Below are 16,115 nucleotides of genomic sequence, written 5' to 3'. Positions count from 1 at the left end.
AGGCGGAAGATGCTCTCAGGAGGAGATCGTCTAGATATCCCACGATCGCGATCCCGCATTGTCGCAGCAATGCCAAAACTGGAGCCAATACCTTGGTAAAGACTCGAGGGGCTGATGCCAGGCCAAATGGTAGAGCCACAAACTGAGTTGGCTTCCTCAACTGCAAATCACAGAAACGTTTGATGCCGCAGACATATGGGTATGTGAAGGTAGCCATCCTGGATGTCCAAGGACGCCAGGGAGTCCCTTTGATGGAGTGCAGCGACTACTGAGCGAACCGATTCCATTCTGAACCTCTGCACTTTTACAAAGTGATTTAGGGCTTTTAAGTCCAAGATCGGATGTACCCCTTCCTTCTTGGGAACCACAGATTTGAGCAGAATCCCTTTTAGCGTTCCGATTCTGGAACTGGTACATTCACCCCTCGACTCAGCAAGTCCCTTACCGCCCCCAACAGGGCCTCCCGGTGAACTGGGGACAGGGGTATGTTGGAGGGGAAGAATCTGTTTGGCGGCCAAGAGAGAAACTATCTTGTAGCCTGTGGAAATCAGATCGCAGACCCATTGGTCAGATAACCGGGAGGACCACCGGGCTACAAACTCCCAAAGGCGACCCCCCACCTGAGACATGGGTGGGGGCAAACCTTCATGCGGTAGCACTTTTTGTCGCAGGCTTGCGCTGCCAGGGACGCTTTTGTCCATCCATGGCCATCCTGTCAGGCTGGGGTCGCTTCGCCGAAGCCCCGGTTGGAGCGGAAAAAGAGGGCCTCTGCCTGCGGCGTGGCTCCTTAGGCTTCCTGGCTTGAAGAAGTAGGGTACTCTTACTACCGGTGGCATTTTTAATAATGTCATCCAATGAGGCTCCAAAGAGTCAGTCGCCAAAGAAGGGAAGATCCGTCAGGGCTTTCTTGGATGCCTGGTCAGCAGACCAGCATTTTAGCCAAATCAGGCGCCTCAGTACCCCAGCCGACACTGAAGCCCTGGATAACAAAGGGAGGGTATCCAGGGACGCGTCACAAACGTACTTGAGGCCCTGCACTAGTTGGTCCGCCAATTCTACGCAGACAGGAAAAGCCTTCTGCTCTCCCAATAGGCGGTGCAAAAGTTTTGCCCACTCAGTCAGTGTCTGTGACACAAGTGCAGATGCCAGTACTGGTCGTATGGCGGACCCCACAACCGTAAACAAGGAACGAGCCACTACCTTGGCCTTCCTGTGCGTGGGATCGTTGAATGCAGGAGTCCCTTCTACCGGGATCGTGGTTACTTTATTTAAACTGGATACTGGGGGGTCCACGACCGGAGGAGCTGACCATTTCTTGAGAAGGCTTTCCTCAAAGGGGTAATGCACCGCCATGTTTTTGGGGACTGAAAAGGTCCTTTGTGGCCGACCCCATTCCATGTAGCTGGCTCCTGGATCTTCAGGGTATCATGCACAGCTGTGGATAAGTACTCCAACCAGCGCTTTGTCGCGCCCGGACCCGGAATCATCCTTGCGGTCCGAATGGTCCCGGTCAGCTTCATCTAATAGGTCAGAGCAGGGGTCACCAGCTGCAGCAGGGCCCGAGTCTGCATCAGCGCTCTCCCCAGACGACCGGGGGGGGTTTGGGGGCAACAAAGGAGTTAAGGACTTCCGCCAGGGTGTCCACGGGCACAGCGCCATCCGCAGGTGACCCGGTTGCAGTAGCCTGGATTTCGGGGAAAGAAACACCAGTTTCTGAAGCCATGCTGACCCTACCCTGTCTGCCACCTGAAAGGTGACTTAGGACAGTGAAGGACCCACTCTCCTGCTGCCGCTGGCTGGGGGGGCTCCTAGAGCCGGACTCGCCACCCTGAGGCGTTCTGTGTTGGTTACTAGTCATGCCTGTAGTCCCCAGGAGGTTACCCAAGTGCAGAGTGAAGAGGTTTTGTTGGCAGCAGCAGTAGAAAAGAGCGCTGAAACAATCTGCAGAGCTTGCACCAGCGTTCAAGGAATGGCCGCTCAGCGTCCTGTATACACAGGAACCAGCATGTGGTAGCACATGGCATGCTGTCACTAGAGAGTGGCGGTGAAAAATGACGCTCAGGCCTCAAGAAAATGGCCGCCAATGATCTGAATAGGGAAAACATACAGAAAATGGCCGCTGAAGCTCACAAGGGGAACCTGCACTGCCCCATCCAAAATGGCCGCCGGACAGCGCCATGCGGTGAAAAGTGAAAACCTCAGAACAGTGCTGCCTCAAACACAGCAAAATACCTCCACAGGCACCTTTTTTGCCCCCCCCCCCCCTACACCGGAACCAGGACCATCGCTAACCGCACAGACCCCATACAGGTGAGAGACCCAGCGATCCCCTGTACACACACCACACAGCAGACACATGCAGCCGCCTCCCCCTGGGAGGGGGGGTGTGTTCCGTGGGAGATAAGGATGTGGGAGAGAAGAGAAGGAGATGAGGTGGCCCCCCGAATAGACCTCCCAGGGAATGCCCAGCTGCTCAACCCCGCCAAAGCAGGGAGAGCCATACTTATCAGTCCTGAAGAGCTGGGAGACATTCTATCACAGACTCACTCCTACGCAGTTACAGGGTGGCTGCTGGCCTCGGTATACTGTGATCCAGACATCAGTAGCCCGGTCATATGTATACCCCGGAGCACTGAAGCTCACTGACCACCTCTGGAGCTGAGGTATGTCGTGGCCTGCCGAGCCGTAGCTGCGACTTGCACACGCTGGATGGCCGGACTGGGGGCACTACAAGGATGACTTAACCAGCCTGTCACCCAGCCGCCAGTTGATAGAAGATCCCAGGATCGTTCATCTTGAGCAAAAAGCATAAGTCCTGTATCAAAAAAATGGACCGAAGGGCCCGCAGGGTTCCTAGGTCATTCTTTACTAGGAAAATTAAAACTGAAGCTGCTGGGGCAGCAAGGAGGGTTGTTAGCACAGGGTCCGCCCCCTGGGCGGTACTGACAATTCTGTGTATTGCGTTACAATTTTGCCTAGTTTCGCCTAGTGGCAGGCTAACAAACCCACTTTGTACAGAGAGGAGCTGTGTCGGTCTGTGAATATAAGAGAAAAAAAAAAAACATACATTTTCATCAAAATACGACTAACAGGACCATAGCACAAAATAAAAAGCATTCAACAACTACATTTAATTTTTAAAATAAGCAAAACTGAGCAACACACTACAGTTAAACCTTGGTTTAAGAGCGTTTTGCAAGACAAGCAACATGTTTAAATACAAGAGGAGGAGAGGCACCTCCAAGTGTAGCAATATGGTTACATTTAATGAACACAGCATTTAGTAACTTGCATGGCTGATGATTAAAACAGAAACATCTAAGTATGCAGGCATCCAGGGTAAAGCTGTCCAAATAGACCATCCTCCGCACTGCCATCAACATAATTGTTTCCACGCTGCGCTCCACAAGCGCTTCAAGCCTCCCTTTCAGATCGCAATACTGCAGAGTAGTCTTCCCAGGCACGATTGCAGGATGACAATGGTGAGACCAAGAGAAAAAGGGAACTCAAGAGTGTCTCATAGGACCTATGAACTGGGTGAGTGTGCAGCCCAGTATAACAACAGGAGGTACCAACTCACCATACAGGCGGCGACCTTTTCTTACAACCCCAAACACACATGAATATAGTCAAAGGAAAAGGGGAGAGAAAAACCAGAGGAGTTTAATGGGGGAGGGAATAGGGCAATCAGCGGTCTCCTCCTAAAGTTGCAAAAATTCTTTATTGGTATCAAAAATTAAACAAAAATGATCAGCAGGCTACATGTACAATAAAAACATTAAAATGACAACGTTGCCACTATGCACAAACACACCCGGGTCCAGTCGCACTCTCCATGTACAAAGTCATTAATGATCATAACTACATGGAGAAATTTAAATAGCATATATAGGCTTGGGATCAGGCGAGAGCAATTGACAGAGAACTACTGTGGTGTCAGCCCCAGAATGACTATACACTCACAAGTTGGACTTCGGTCACCTCTATGTACCAATATCTACCAAGCATACATGGAAGTGCAGCGTATGGGTTATGAACACATCAGCATCCTCCTCTAGAGATGCACCAAGTGTGAATGGGGGATGAAACAGTCTCTTGATAATGGAAGTCTGGAATGAGCGGTATGAGCATGGAGAGTGGGAAGAGCAGTGGGGGCTGCGGGATCAAAAATTGGCCATATGTCTGCTCCGTGGAGTGGGATCAAAGGTATTTCTTCTTGAGGTAATCCCCGTCACGGGAGATGTAAAGTGTTACTCACGGTTAGTAGGTAAGGGTCACAAAAGACAAAAACAACATACCATAGCTCAATTCACCAACTGAATTAACCTGTCCAACAGTCTGCGTTAAAAACAGGGGTTTCGTTAGCACACATTTTCCAATGCATGCGCAAGCTGCAAGGCCTCTTCATAGCACCCTGTGTATGCTTGCAGTCCCAAACACTACAGAATTTCTAAGCGTCTCCAATTTAGAGCATCTCAGTCTGGAGACGCTTAAAAATTCCGAAGCGTTTAGGATAAGTATAAACAGGGTGCCATGATGAGGCCTTGCCGCTTATGCATGCGTTTGCAAATGCGTGATAACTAAACCAGTTTTTAACGCAGACTAGTGGACAGGTTAATTTGGTAGGTCAGCAGACTGGTTGGTGAGTTGACCTATGCAACATTATGTTTGTCTCTTATGCATTTGCCCTTCCATGTGCTCCTTGCTGCGAAGGCCAGTTATAGGTGGGGGCAAGGGCCGTTTGTTACTAGTTAAGGGTCACAGCAACAGACGGAGAGGCAAGAGCCATGATGACCAGGAGTCTTGTTACTGGCTGCAGATGTATGGAGTGCGGTAGTCCTCTGGAAGCAGCCAGCTTGGTATCCTCTGCTATCTTAGTTGATCCGTGAAATTTTGAGCTGCACATGCAATGGGCATGTGCGTCACACATACCCACTGCACGTGCAGCTCAGAACCTCACGGATAAACTCGGATAGAATAAACCGGTAACACAACTCCTGGTCATCACAGATCTTACCTCAGCATCAGTTGCTGTGTCCCTCAGCTACTAACCGCTGGGTAACACTTTACATCTCCCGTGACGGGGAGCTGCCTCAAGAAGGAATACTTCTGATCCCATGCCGTGGAGCAGACATATGGCCAATTTCTGAAGGATCCCTGAGCTCTCAGCCCCCGCTGCTCTCGCCGCTCATTAGAGACTTACATTAGCATCGTCAAGAGACTGTTTCATTTACCATTCACACTCAGTGCATTTCTAGAGGAGGACGCTGATGTGTTCATAACCCATACACTGCACTTTCATGTATGCTTAGTAGATATTGGTACATAGAGGAGACAGAAGTCTAAAGTGTGAGTGTAAAGTCATTCTGGGGCTGACACCACAGTAGTTCCCTGTCAATTTTCTCACCTGATCCAAAGCCTATATATGCCATTTAAATTTCACTGTGTAGTTATGACTAATAATGGCTTTACACATGCAGAGCGCGACTGGACCCGGGTGTGTTTGTGCATAGTGGGAACATTGTCTTTTTAATGTTTTTATTGTACATGTAGCCTGCGGACCATTGTATAAAAAAAAAAAATGTAAAACCATTTTGGAGGAGACCGCTGCTTGCCCTATTCCCTCCTCTATAGAACTCCTCAGGTCTCCCCCCCCCCCCCCCCCTTTCCTTTCATTACATGACAGCGGTGAGAGCCAGCGGTGCGGAGTATGGTCAATGTGGACAGCTTTACCCAGGATGCTTGCATACTTAGATGTGCCTGTGTTAATCATAAACCACGTGAGTTGCTAAATGTTGTACCTTAATTAAATATAACAATATTGCTAAAATTAGAGGAACCTCTCCTCTATTATACTCTAACTCCTGATGGATTTTGTATCTAATCCATTCCCACTTGTGGATGCACATTTTATGGCTGCACAACCTATCACATTGCTATAATCTTTTTATATAGACAATGAACTGAAAGACCTATGACTAAATGGTTGTGGACTGAATCTGAGTTTCCATTATTTCTTATAGGGAAATTCGCTTTGATATACAAGTGCTTTGGATTATAAGCATGTTTCTGGAAGTAATTATGCTCGCAATACAAGGTTTTACTGTATTTGGATTCATTTCTTTTCAAAAGATTTTGCTACAACATAGCACTATATATTGAACCTTTCAATGTTCTGATATTTAACAAATCAATATAGGTCCAAAGACCTGCCATACAAAACATTCTACTTTTCCAAAAATGGTTCCTTTGAGACTACAGCAAAAAAACATTTTGAATCCCTTCTGAGAACAAACAAGAGTAAAGATATTGGAGCCTTTCAGTAGTTAAGAAGATAAAACTATGACATAGAAAAGAAGATTGGGGGAACTAAAACTCAGCCAAATAATCCCAAAATGTAAAATAATGGGATTTTTGGTTTACACGTAACCCCTTTTTCTGGAGTATCTCATGGGACACTGAACATCTTCATATCCATTACAACTTGGTTACACCTTCAGGTGATTGGACAAAGGAAAAAAAAAAAAAAACGGTTAGACAGGGCTTTTGTAGCAAGCCATGAACCACAAAGGAAGAGGGGGTGGATACACGTGCAAAGATTTTTATAAGCAAAAAAATATCCCATTTTCTTTATCGTATATCACAGGACACATTGCATCCTCTTATGCATTAGTATAGAAATACCCAAAAGCACTGCAGTATGAGGGCAAAGCAACAAGCCAACTGAATTCAAATAACAAACCAAAACTGGTTAGTATTCTCAAACAGCAGCCTGCTAAACATGTTGAATAAATGTAGCATACTCAGCAGCTCCAACATCCTCTTGGTAAAACAAAGTATAAACTGTAAACCAGATAGCAGCTTTACAAACCTGAGCTACCGAAGCCTGATGTCGAGCATCCACACAAGAACGAGCAATTGCTCTTTAGACCATAAGCCTAAGAAATAAGCTCATGGGTCCATAGAGAAAAGGCAGACTTGCAAGCTACCCTTCCGTGGGCCTTCAGGAAGCACCAAGAGAAATTCTGACCGGCGATTAGCAGTAGATGACTTCAGGTTACCGCCTAATAGCACCGAACCACATCCAAAATATGAGTTTGTTAGTGCTGTCCCCTTGCATCTGCAGCTTAGGACAGAAGACGGCAACATGATGTCCTGGTTCAGATAGAAAAAACTACCTTAGGCAAAAATGATGGCCAAGGCCTGTAGAATCAACTTTTTACAGCAGATTACCAAGAATGGTTCAGGAAAGTGCAGCTAATTCATAAACTCTGCGAGATGAAGTAATAGCAAACCGAAAAATAACTTGAGTCAAAAGGACTAAAGGATTATCCCTCTTGAATGGGTTCAAATAGATTTCTGAAATAAAGGAAGTGTCAAGTTGAGGTCCCAAGGTGTCTTTAGCGGTGGAGCAATACATGTAAAGCCCTGCCCAAAGGTCCACACCAAGGTATGTGAAGCAATCAGTTTCTAGAAAAAGAACGGTCAAGGCTGAAAACTGACCTCAGATCAACTCCAGTTTGAAAAAAGCCAAAATATGACCCACTACATATTTGAGAGGATGAAATCCCATAGCCTCACACCAATCAAAAAGATTTCCAAGTTCTGTGGTAAATTTTCCTTAAAGCTGCCATCCAAGCATTCAGCAAGCTAGGAATGACTGAAATCAGAGACTTTCCTGTCTCTCAAGACCCTTTTTTCACAACCCTGTTAGGCCAGACTGTAGAGATGGATGGCAGATTGGCTGTTCACAATGTCAGAATACCAAGTTCTCCTGGGCCAGGCCAATCAGAATTACTGGAATTCCTTCCGTTGAGAAAATTTGCCTGCTACAAACTAGAAGTGGCAGACCTCAGGAAACCGAAACCATTTGGTAGGGTGGAAAGATCAGAAAATTCAAGCAAGCACCTTTACTTTCCACTGATGCTAGGAAATCACAGTGCCACATTGACTGCACTGAACTCATCACCCAAAGCTTCTACACTCGTAGAAACCTTTTTACTGGAACAATCTCATCTTCCTCTACCTTGTCCTCCATTGGTTCATACTTTTTTTTTTAGCAGGGAAGGATGAAGAAAAGAGGAACAATTCCATGCTTGAGGGCAGGGACGGAATGTCAATGTATATGTAAAAGCGCTGCATAAATTGACGGCGTGATAAAAGTACCTAAAATATCTAAATAAATTTGTGAACTGCTGTTTATCCAGCAACAGCAAATGAGAACTGCTCCCTATCATAGGAATTGGAGGAGGGCGCACTGGAAGTAGCAGATATAGGAGGAGGGATTTAGATCTGAAAGAAACAAGTTGATCCCCGGGGGGGGGGGAGCTGTGTTCCGGTTCCTCTAACTGAAGACGTCATTTGGGACCCCTCAACTCCTTCATCCCCTCCTCTCTAATCAGTGAGACACTGCCTGCCGACAAGTATATAGGTACCCTTGCTGGGAACAGTGGTTCAAGACAGCCATGATGGCACTGGGCCAATAATTATCAGTGCACTGATTGGGCCAAACCATCCCTAAGTTCCGCTAAAGCTATGTAAGGCTCATGGCGGCATAGACAGCTACACAAAAAACACACAACTGAAGTACTAGAACCAATACTAAAGAACACACTCCTGAGGCCAACACTTTTGCCCTACTTTGGGGCAGGGGGAGGGGGAGGGGTCACCAGCAGGGTTACTGCCAGAGCACTGACCATTCCTGACAAAGGCCCCTCTGGGGAGTCCAATCTTCACTCACCATGGCAGCCAAGGCTTCAAGAGTATTCAAGGACTCTGCTCCCCAGCTGTGGATCACTGTCTGCAAGGCAATATATCATTGTGCAGGGTCCTGTCCCACAGAGTCCAGTGCTGCCTGGCAACCTTACATTCCACCCCTGTGTATCCAGTGCGGAGTCTGGGTATCATTCCTCTGAGCGCTGAAAAGCAATAGGTAATGGACCCTGAACAGCCAGTCCCAATCCAAGTGGTAATCTCTGAGAAGCTATTCTTTTGTGCAGAGACTGCACAGACATGACCCTCACCTAAAAATCTTGCAAAAAAAAAAAAACCTGAGTCCTTGCCAAATAGGGAGGGGTTAGACCTGGGAAGAGACTTTTTTTTAAGTGTCCAATCACCTGGAGGTGGCAGCATAACCCAAAATGGAAAGGATACTCTGTGTCCCATAATGTATGATAAAGAAAAGAAGATTTTTTTTTAACACAATGTATTATCGTCCTTACATTGAAAGCTATTCATCTTTACATATTCATTTTACAATCTTATATACTATAAATTATACACTCTATTATAAAGTTCTTTACCTCTTCTGGGCACAGCTCACAAGCCTTTGCAAGAGTCATCCTAGCACTGTGTGACCGCTCTAAAAAGTAGCCATTTGAAGTTTCATTGCTTTGCACTGGCGGGGACCAGTTGTTATATGTGTATTGAGGATTGCCAGTGTAAGGTCTGCGCTCCAACTCATCCCCCAACCATTCCACTGCCCACGTCCATTTCCTTTTTAAATCTCCATTGCTCTATAGGTGAAAGAGAAAGGAGAAAAAGTCACTGCAATATTTAGAAAGGTCTATATGTACCAAACATGCCAGCTAGATGGTTAGACTTGTGCAGAACTCCACTCAATGCATTTGAGTGAGATTAGGTGCATCTCCCTGCAGCACTCACTGCATTTTAGAGATTCAGTTCGAAAAATGTAACCGACAATACCTGCCATTAGGGTCAAACACTGAAAAGAAAAAAGGTCTGCCTGTTGATCACACACATTTACACTTGTACAAAACTGCAAAAGGAGTCTTCACATTACCTGCAATATTTGGTATGCGACGGAACAGTTGCTAAAGAGAGCCACCATACATTTTATGCACTGATAAGCTCTCTTCTGATAGTGGTTCTTGGAGCGTTGGATGGTATCGAACAAACCATCTCGGTCATCTGGTATTCCTTTAAGTGCATTGTGAATCCTGAATACAGAAGTGCAATATTACATGTAACAGAACTTGCACAGCACAAAAAAATTCTGAAATTTGACAATGCTGAAAGCAACCTGATGCTAGGGTAAATGCAGTATAAATGTACCCTGTAAAAACCATCTGTTAATACTTATCAGTATTATTCCAGTGGGTAGCAAATGAAGCCTTTGCTCCACTGCAAAGCTATGGCTGCCCTTGCCAACCAACAGTATGGAACCATGTACTGCATTGCATATTCCCTGCTATGTGATATGGTTTCACCTGCTGGATAGTACATCATTCTGCCCTGCAATGATATAGCTGCTGGTGGGTGGAACCACAGTACACAGCAGGGGCATGCGCTATCCAACATACCGGTGGAAGCTGTATTTCGCCAAGAAAAAAATAAAAAAGGCGTTATCACTTGGACAGGTAATTATTAGACATTTTCTTACACAGGGCACTTAAATTTCAGGGGATTTCTTCAACTGACAGAATGGCTAACATTTAAAATAATTCATGGTTTGTAAAGTGTTACAGATACTATATATATTTCTTTCTGACATTGTCTTCCTTTCAAACACCATTGTTCCAACACATTTTTTTAGTTTTTCTTTCTTGACAAATGTTAAAGTAATTATAATTACATAAATACAAAAACATCCAAGTATATACCCCTGGCAAAAGGAAAGATGCTGGGGCATGTGTTGCCATTCATTTTAAATAACAAACCATCACACAAAGGCAACAAAATAAGGGTCACGTGATTTTCGGCATGTCAGAGTGTGTTGGCATTCATTTCAATAGCCTATTTTAACATAACGCATGTTAACCCACGCCATAACGAGTGATAACACATCACAAAAATGTAAATGGGCCCCAACACAAAAATAGATCTCATTGTTAACAATTTGCTATTTAGTAAATATATAAATGTACTCACCTATGGGTCTGCCAAGAATCCTCAATCAACAAGATTTGGAGCAGAAGGTCCAAATAGGGCCTAAGCTCATAAGTGTAAGAATATGCCACCTAAATTGAAAATTAGGAGGACTGAATCAAATTGTGAATTTTGACACAGATATGACAATTGTTAAACAATACTAGAAAATAGAACTATAATGAAAATCGCCTCAAGTTTTAATGCTGATATTTTCTGATCAATACCACTAACAGGTTTATCTAGAAATAAACACTATTTAAATTACATCTGTCTGAAAGGAAATAGGGACTGCCCTTATCAGCCTCCTGAAAAAGACGGTTGCCTGGTTATGTCTTGGCTTCAATACTTTTGACTCACAGACTCAGAACAAATCTGCAGGATAGAATTGTCTGTAGTGTCAGAATTCTTTTTCTCTATGCTTCATGCATGTGACTTCGAAAAGGCTAAACCAAAACATTACAAGTATTCTCAAAAGCGGAAGTCAGCAATAGAAGCCTCTAAAATGTTCTCTAGGCAGGTGCTAGCCACCTTCCCATCCATCTTCTATGGGGAGGGGGAGGGTTGCTAGGCTGGCGTTTGCCGCCCCTGCCCAAAATACTGAGCACCAGCCGCCACTGGTGGGAAACCAGCATCTTGTGCACGTTTCCGGCACCACACTCAAAATGCATTGCACTCATGATTGGCAGTGGGTGTCAATGCAATGCCAACGACCACTCAAACTCAGGTTTCAAATGCTGCGTGTTCACCTGCACCAGATTGCATGGTACAGAAGCAACATGCGATCTGGTTGCTGTGCGTTATTTTTTAATTTTTTTTTTTTTTTTTTTAGAGTAGTGCATGCAGTGCAGTGAATTTTCAGCCTGTTTGAACTCAGGAACACGCACACCTGTAAGCATTTATAATTTGAAAAGCCACTGGTCTTAAATTTGTAAACAGGAACAGCACTCACAGGCTCCTGTTCATATAATCAACATTACAGACAATTATTGCAATATTGAGGTTTGTTTACAATTTGCACACAGGAAAAAGAGGAAGTGACAGGAATTCACATGTCGTTTCAAAGCATAAACAGTCTCTAAAAAACTTTCCACTATCCTAATCAGGATTTGTTTTGTTTTTCTTCAAAATGTAACAGTAACATGTTACAACCTGAATTCAAGTGCAATATGTTACAAAAGGTAAACTTATCCTTTAAGCTTTGAAAATGAAAGATAGAAGTTGACTGGCTGCCACGCACAACTTCTGCAGATTGATTTTGCTCCAGTTTTGATAAATTTCCCTTAGACTCCTTTCACACAACACCACCCATAGCGTGGGCGGTAAAACGCTGCTATTTTAGCAGTGTTTTATTGCCGGATTTGCAGCGCATTTCGGCCGCTAGCGGGGCGCTTTTACCCCCACTAGTGGCCGAGAAAGTTAAAACCGCAGGCTTTGATTGATTTCAATGGGGAGCAGCGGTAAACACACTGCTCCAAAGAAGCTGCTGGCAGGACTTTACCCTGACGTCCTGGCAGCGCACCGCTGTAGTGTGAAAGCCCTTGGCCTTTCACGTTAAAAACAATGGTGCATCTTTTTTAGGGCGGATTGCAGGCACTATTTCTAACGCTATAGCGCCTGCAAAACACCCTGGTGTCAAAGGGATCTTATTGTATCCTGGGTGAGTTGATCTTTACTGATGCTGCTAGCCCTTTTCTTTAACTCGGCCAGCATATATGGTGTTTAGCTGCCAAAAGGGTATGGCTTGCCAATGAGTACAATTCTACAGTGAGGGGGGGGGGGGGGGGAAAAGTATTTGATCACCTGCTGATCTTCGACTTTGCCCAGTGACAAAAATGATCAGTCTATAATTTTAATGGTAGGTTTATTTTAACAATGAGCAACAGAATAAAAAAATTATTCAGAAAAACGCATTTCATAAAAGTTCTAAATTGATTTACTTTTTAATGAGTGAAATAAGCATTTGGTCCCCTATCAATAAGCAAGATTTCTGGCTCCCAGATGTCTATTACAGGTAACAAGCTAAGATTAGGAGCACTCTCTTAAAGGGAGTGCTCTAAACCTCAGCTTGTTACCTGTATAAAAGACACCTGTTCACAGAAGCCATCAGATTCAAATCTCTCCACCATGGCCAAGACCAAAGAGCTGTCCAAGGCAACTTGGTCAGAGGGTGACAACAGCTGGTGCGACTAATCACAAATGGAAGAAACACAAAACTATCAATCTCCCTAGGTCTGGGCCTCCATGCAAGATCTCACCTCGTGGTGTTTCAATGATCAGGAGAATGGTGAGGCATCAGCCGAGAACTACATGGGACAATATTGTCAATGATCTCAAGGCAGCTGGGAGCATAGTCACCAAGAAAACAATTGGTAACACACTATGCCGTAAATGGACTGAAATCTTGCAGCGCCCACAAGGTCCCCGTTTAAGAAAGCACGTGTACAGGCCTGTCTGAAGTTTGCTAATGAACATCTGAATGATTCAGAGGAAAACTGGGTCAAAGTTTATGGTTGAATGAGACCAAAACCAAGCTCTTTGGTATCAACTCCTTTCGCCATGTTTGGAGGCGAGATGCTGCCCCCAGAACACCATCCCCACAGGACAACTTCACCGCATCAAAGGGACAATAGATGGGTCCCATGTACTGTCAAATCTTGGGTGAGAACCTTCTTCCCTCAGCCAGGGTATCGAAAATGGGCCGTATAGTTCAGCATGACAATGACCCAAAACACACGGCCAAAGCAACAAAGGAGTGGCTCAAAAAGCACATTAAGGTTCTGGAGTGGCCTGATCAGTCTCCAGACCTTAATCCCATAGAAAAGATGTGTAGGGAGCTGCAGTTACCAAACATCAGCCTCAAAACCTTAATGACTTGGAGAGGATCTGCAAAGAGGAGTGAGAACACAGTTCCTCACATTGACCCCTACAAAAGGGAATTTTTCTTGGCACCGATTAAGAACTATTCCTTCCACTGATGCTAAAATAGGAGCCCTGGTCCTTATACTGACACCAATAATGGGGTACTATTCCTTCCACTTACGTCCACAGTGGGGCACGCTGTTGCCCACTGATTGAAAACTGAGCACTATTCCTCCCACTGACAATGGTACACAACCTCCTAACCACAGGTAGCATGTAATCTTTTTACTCTTACTGAACACCAAGAAAGATATTGTGATGCTGGGACATTTTATACTCCCACTGGCCACAGTCCGGTTCCCCTATATTTGGAAAGACATAGCACTTTGTTTATAAAGTTTGGAGACCCCTGGTTTAAAAGAGAAGTATAGGTTTCTTTTTTTTGGCTATTCATACTTACCCAAGTGGATGCAGCATCAGACTGATGCTGCATCTGTCCCCAGCTGCCTCTTCACTGAGAGCCACTGAACATCGCTGATGGCTCGGTTCTCTGACCTCACAGAGTGGAGAGTTGCTGCCCATCAGCAACTCTGCTCCTCCAGGCTCACTGGGGCTCTGAGCTGTGGAGGGGCAGGGAGCCGCTGTCTCAGCGGCTCGCCGGGAGACCGAGACTGCCATCAGTCCAGGCACGAAGTCAGGATGACACGCTGCCTGATTCTAGTGGCGTCAGCAGAGCGGACTTCAGACCGATCACCGCTGAAAACAGGTCACAGGAGTGTAAAACAAATTGCACTCCTGTGACCCATAGGAGAAGCCCAGCCTAAAAAGCGCAGGCTGAACTTCTCCTTTAACATACCAGGTCCTGTATATCCAAGAAGATATTTTTTTAAAAGGGGGTTTCTTTACTTCCAAAAGCCAACTTAAACGAAACCATAGTAAATACAGAAATGGTCAGCTTCAGGTAAAACCTTGTATTTTTTTTTTCTTAAAAAATTTCACGCTTACCTGCTCTGTGCAGAGAGCAGCCTTTTCTTCTGGGGTTCCTCACTGGTGCTCCTGGCTTAACCCCACCCGCCAAGTGTCTCCACAACAAACCACTTGCAGTGGGAGGCACCCAAAGGTGCTTGCTCCCAAGTTCTGCTCTGAGTGTCCATAAGACACACAAAAAGGCCTCAGCATGGCCCTATCCCCCCCCCCCCCCCCACAATTATCAATGGCTCTAAATGACAGCAGCAGAAAGCAATGCCTCCTGCTGCTTTATCTCAGCCAATGAGGTCCAAGCTCATCTCGGCTCTCATGCACATCGCTGGATCAAGATCGGGCTTGAGTATTCTAGGGGGGGGGGGGGGGGTGTGTGCAGGGAAACATGCATGCAGAAGATTTTTTACCTTATCGCATAGAATGCCTTTAGAAACACGTTAACAACCTTTGAAAATGAATACAGAGTTTCAATAAAAGATTTCTACATTTTGCACAAGAAAGCTTGACTCCAGGATCAGGCAAAGAAAGAATAAACTGTAGACATGGAAAAGCTAGATCAAATGATTTACCTGCATCTAATTTAAAATCCACTGTTGTTTGAGACTACATTACCATGAGCTTAGGTCAGCATGGTCAGGCACTCTTTCTGTTATAAGCAATTTGGGTGGTTTAACAAATGCAATATTCAGTGATGGCTCACCTGCCACAGCAATTCACTGAGAACGGTAGAGGAGAACTGGGGATTCTCCCAGCAACAAAATCGAAGCAATTTGATAGTCTCTTCTGAGTTGCTGCAGTCCTCAATAATTTTTTTCACATAACTGGTTTTCACAAACAACAGCTCTGCCACATTTTGCTGCAGTGGCATAATAGGCTGAGAAAGGTTGGGGTCTCCATAGGGGTTAGACAGTGGTGGATTACCTGTAAATTGAAATGATATTTTTAACCACAATAGGGGGAAAAAAAGCAATTCAGCGAAAAAAACACCCCACGGTTTATATAGATACTGAACAGTCTGTATTGTTTTCAATAACATTTTTTACCACTTATGGGAAAAAAAAATAAAAAATAAATCAAAAGACAGAATTTTTTACTTTCAAAGGAAATAAATTATATTATATATATATATATATATATATATATATATATATATATATATATATATATAATATAAAAACAAACAGGATTTTTGCTGTCACATGTTGGGAAAAAGAGAAAAACTTTAGATCATTCAAACTTAGTAACTTTTCTCTTTCAAGTGGAATGTTAATTTGGTGAATGAGATGAAGTCACGTTAAAACAAAACCCCCATGGAATTTACCCCTAATAAAAATAGGATTTTTGAAAAAATTGCAAAATCCTTTAGATGGAGAGTAACATGGATA

General features: G+C 44.6%; 1 protein-coding gene across 1 annotated transcript in view; it reads right to left on the bottom strand.

The window, feature by feature from the left end:
- Nucleotides 1-16,115, bottom strand: part of USP9X (ubiquitin specific peptidase 9 X-linked) — a 437,788-nt gene that overhangs the window by 27,074 nt on the left and 394,599 nt on the right. The window contains 4 exon segments of the mRNA XM_077480883.1: nucleotides 9,303-9,515; nucleotides 9,803-9,959; nucleotides 10,891-10,979; nucleotides 15,431-15,651. Of these exon segments, the coding sequence (XP_077337009.1) occupies nucleotides 9,303-9,515; nucleotides 9,803-9,959; nucleotides 10,891-10,979; nucleotides 15,431-15,651 (680 nt within the window).

The sequence above is a fragment of the Lithobates pipiens genome, unplaced genomic scaffold (assembly GCF_037356315.1).
Source record: "Lithobates pipiens isolate NorthernLeopardFrog02 unplaced genomic scaffold, aLitPip1_a1.2 Scaffold_16, whole genome shotgun sequence".
NCBI classification, from domain to species: domain Eukaryota; kingdom Metazoa; phylum Chordata; class Amphibia; order Anura; family Ranidae; genus Lithobates; species Lithobates pipiens.
This window is presented reverse-complemented; position numbering and strand designations above follow the sequence as displayed.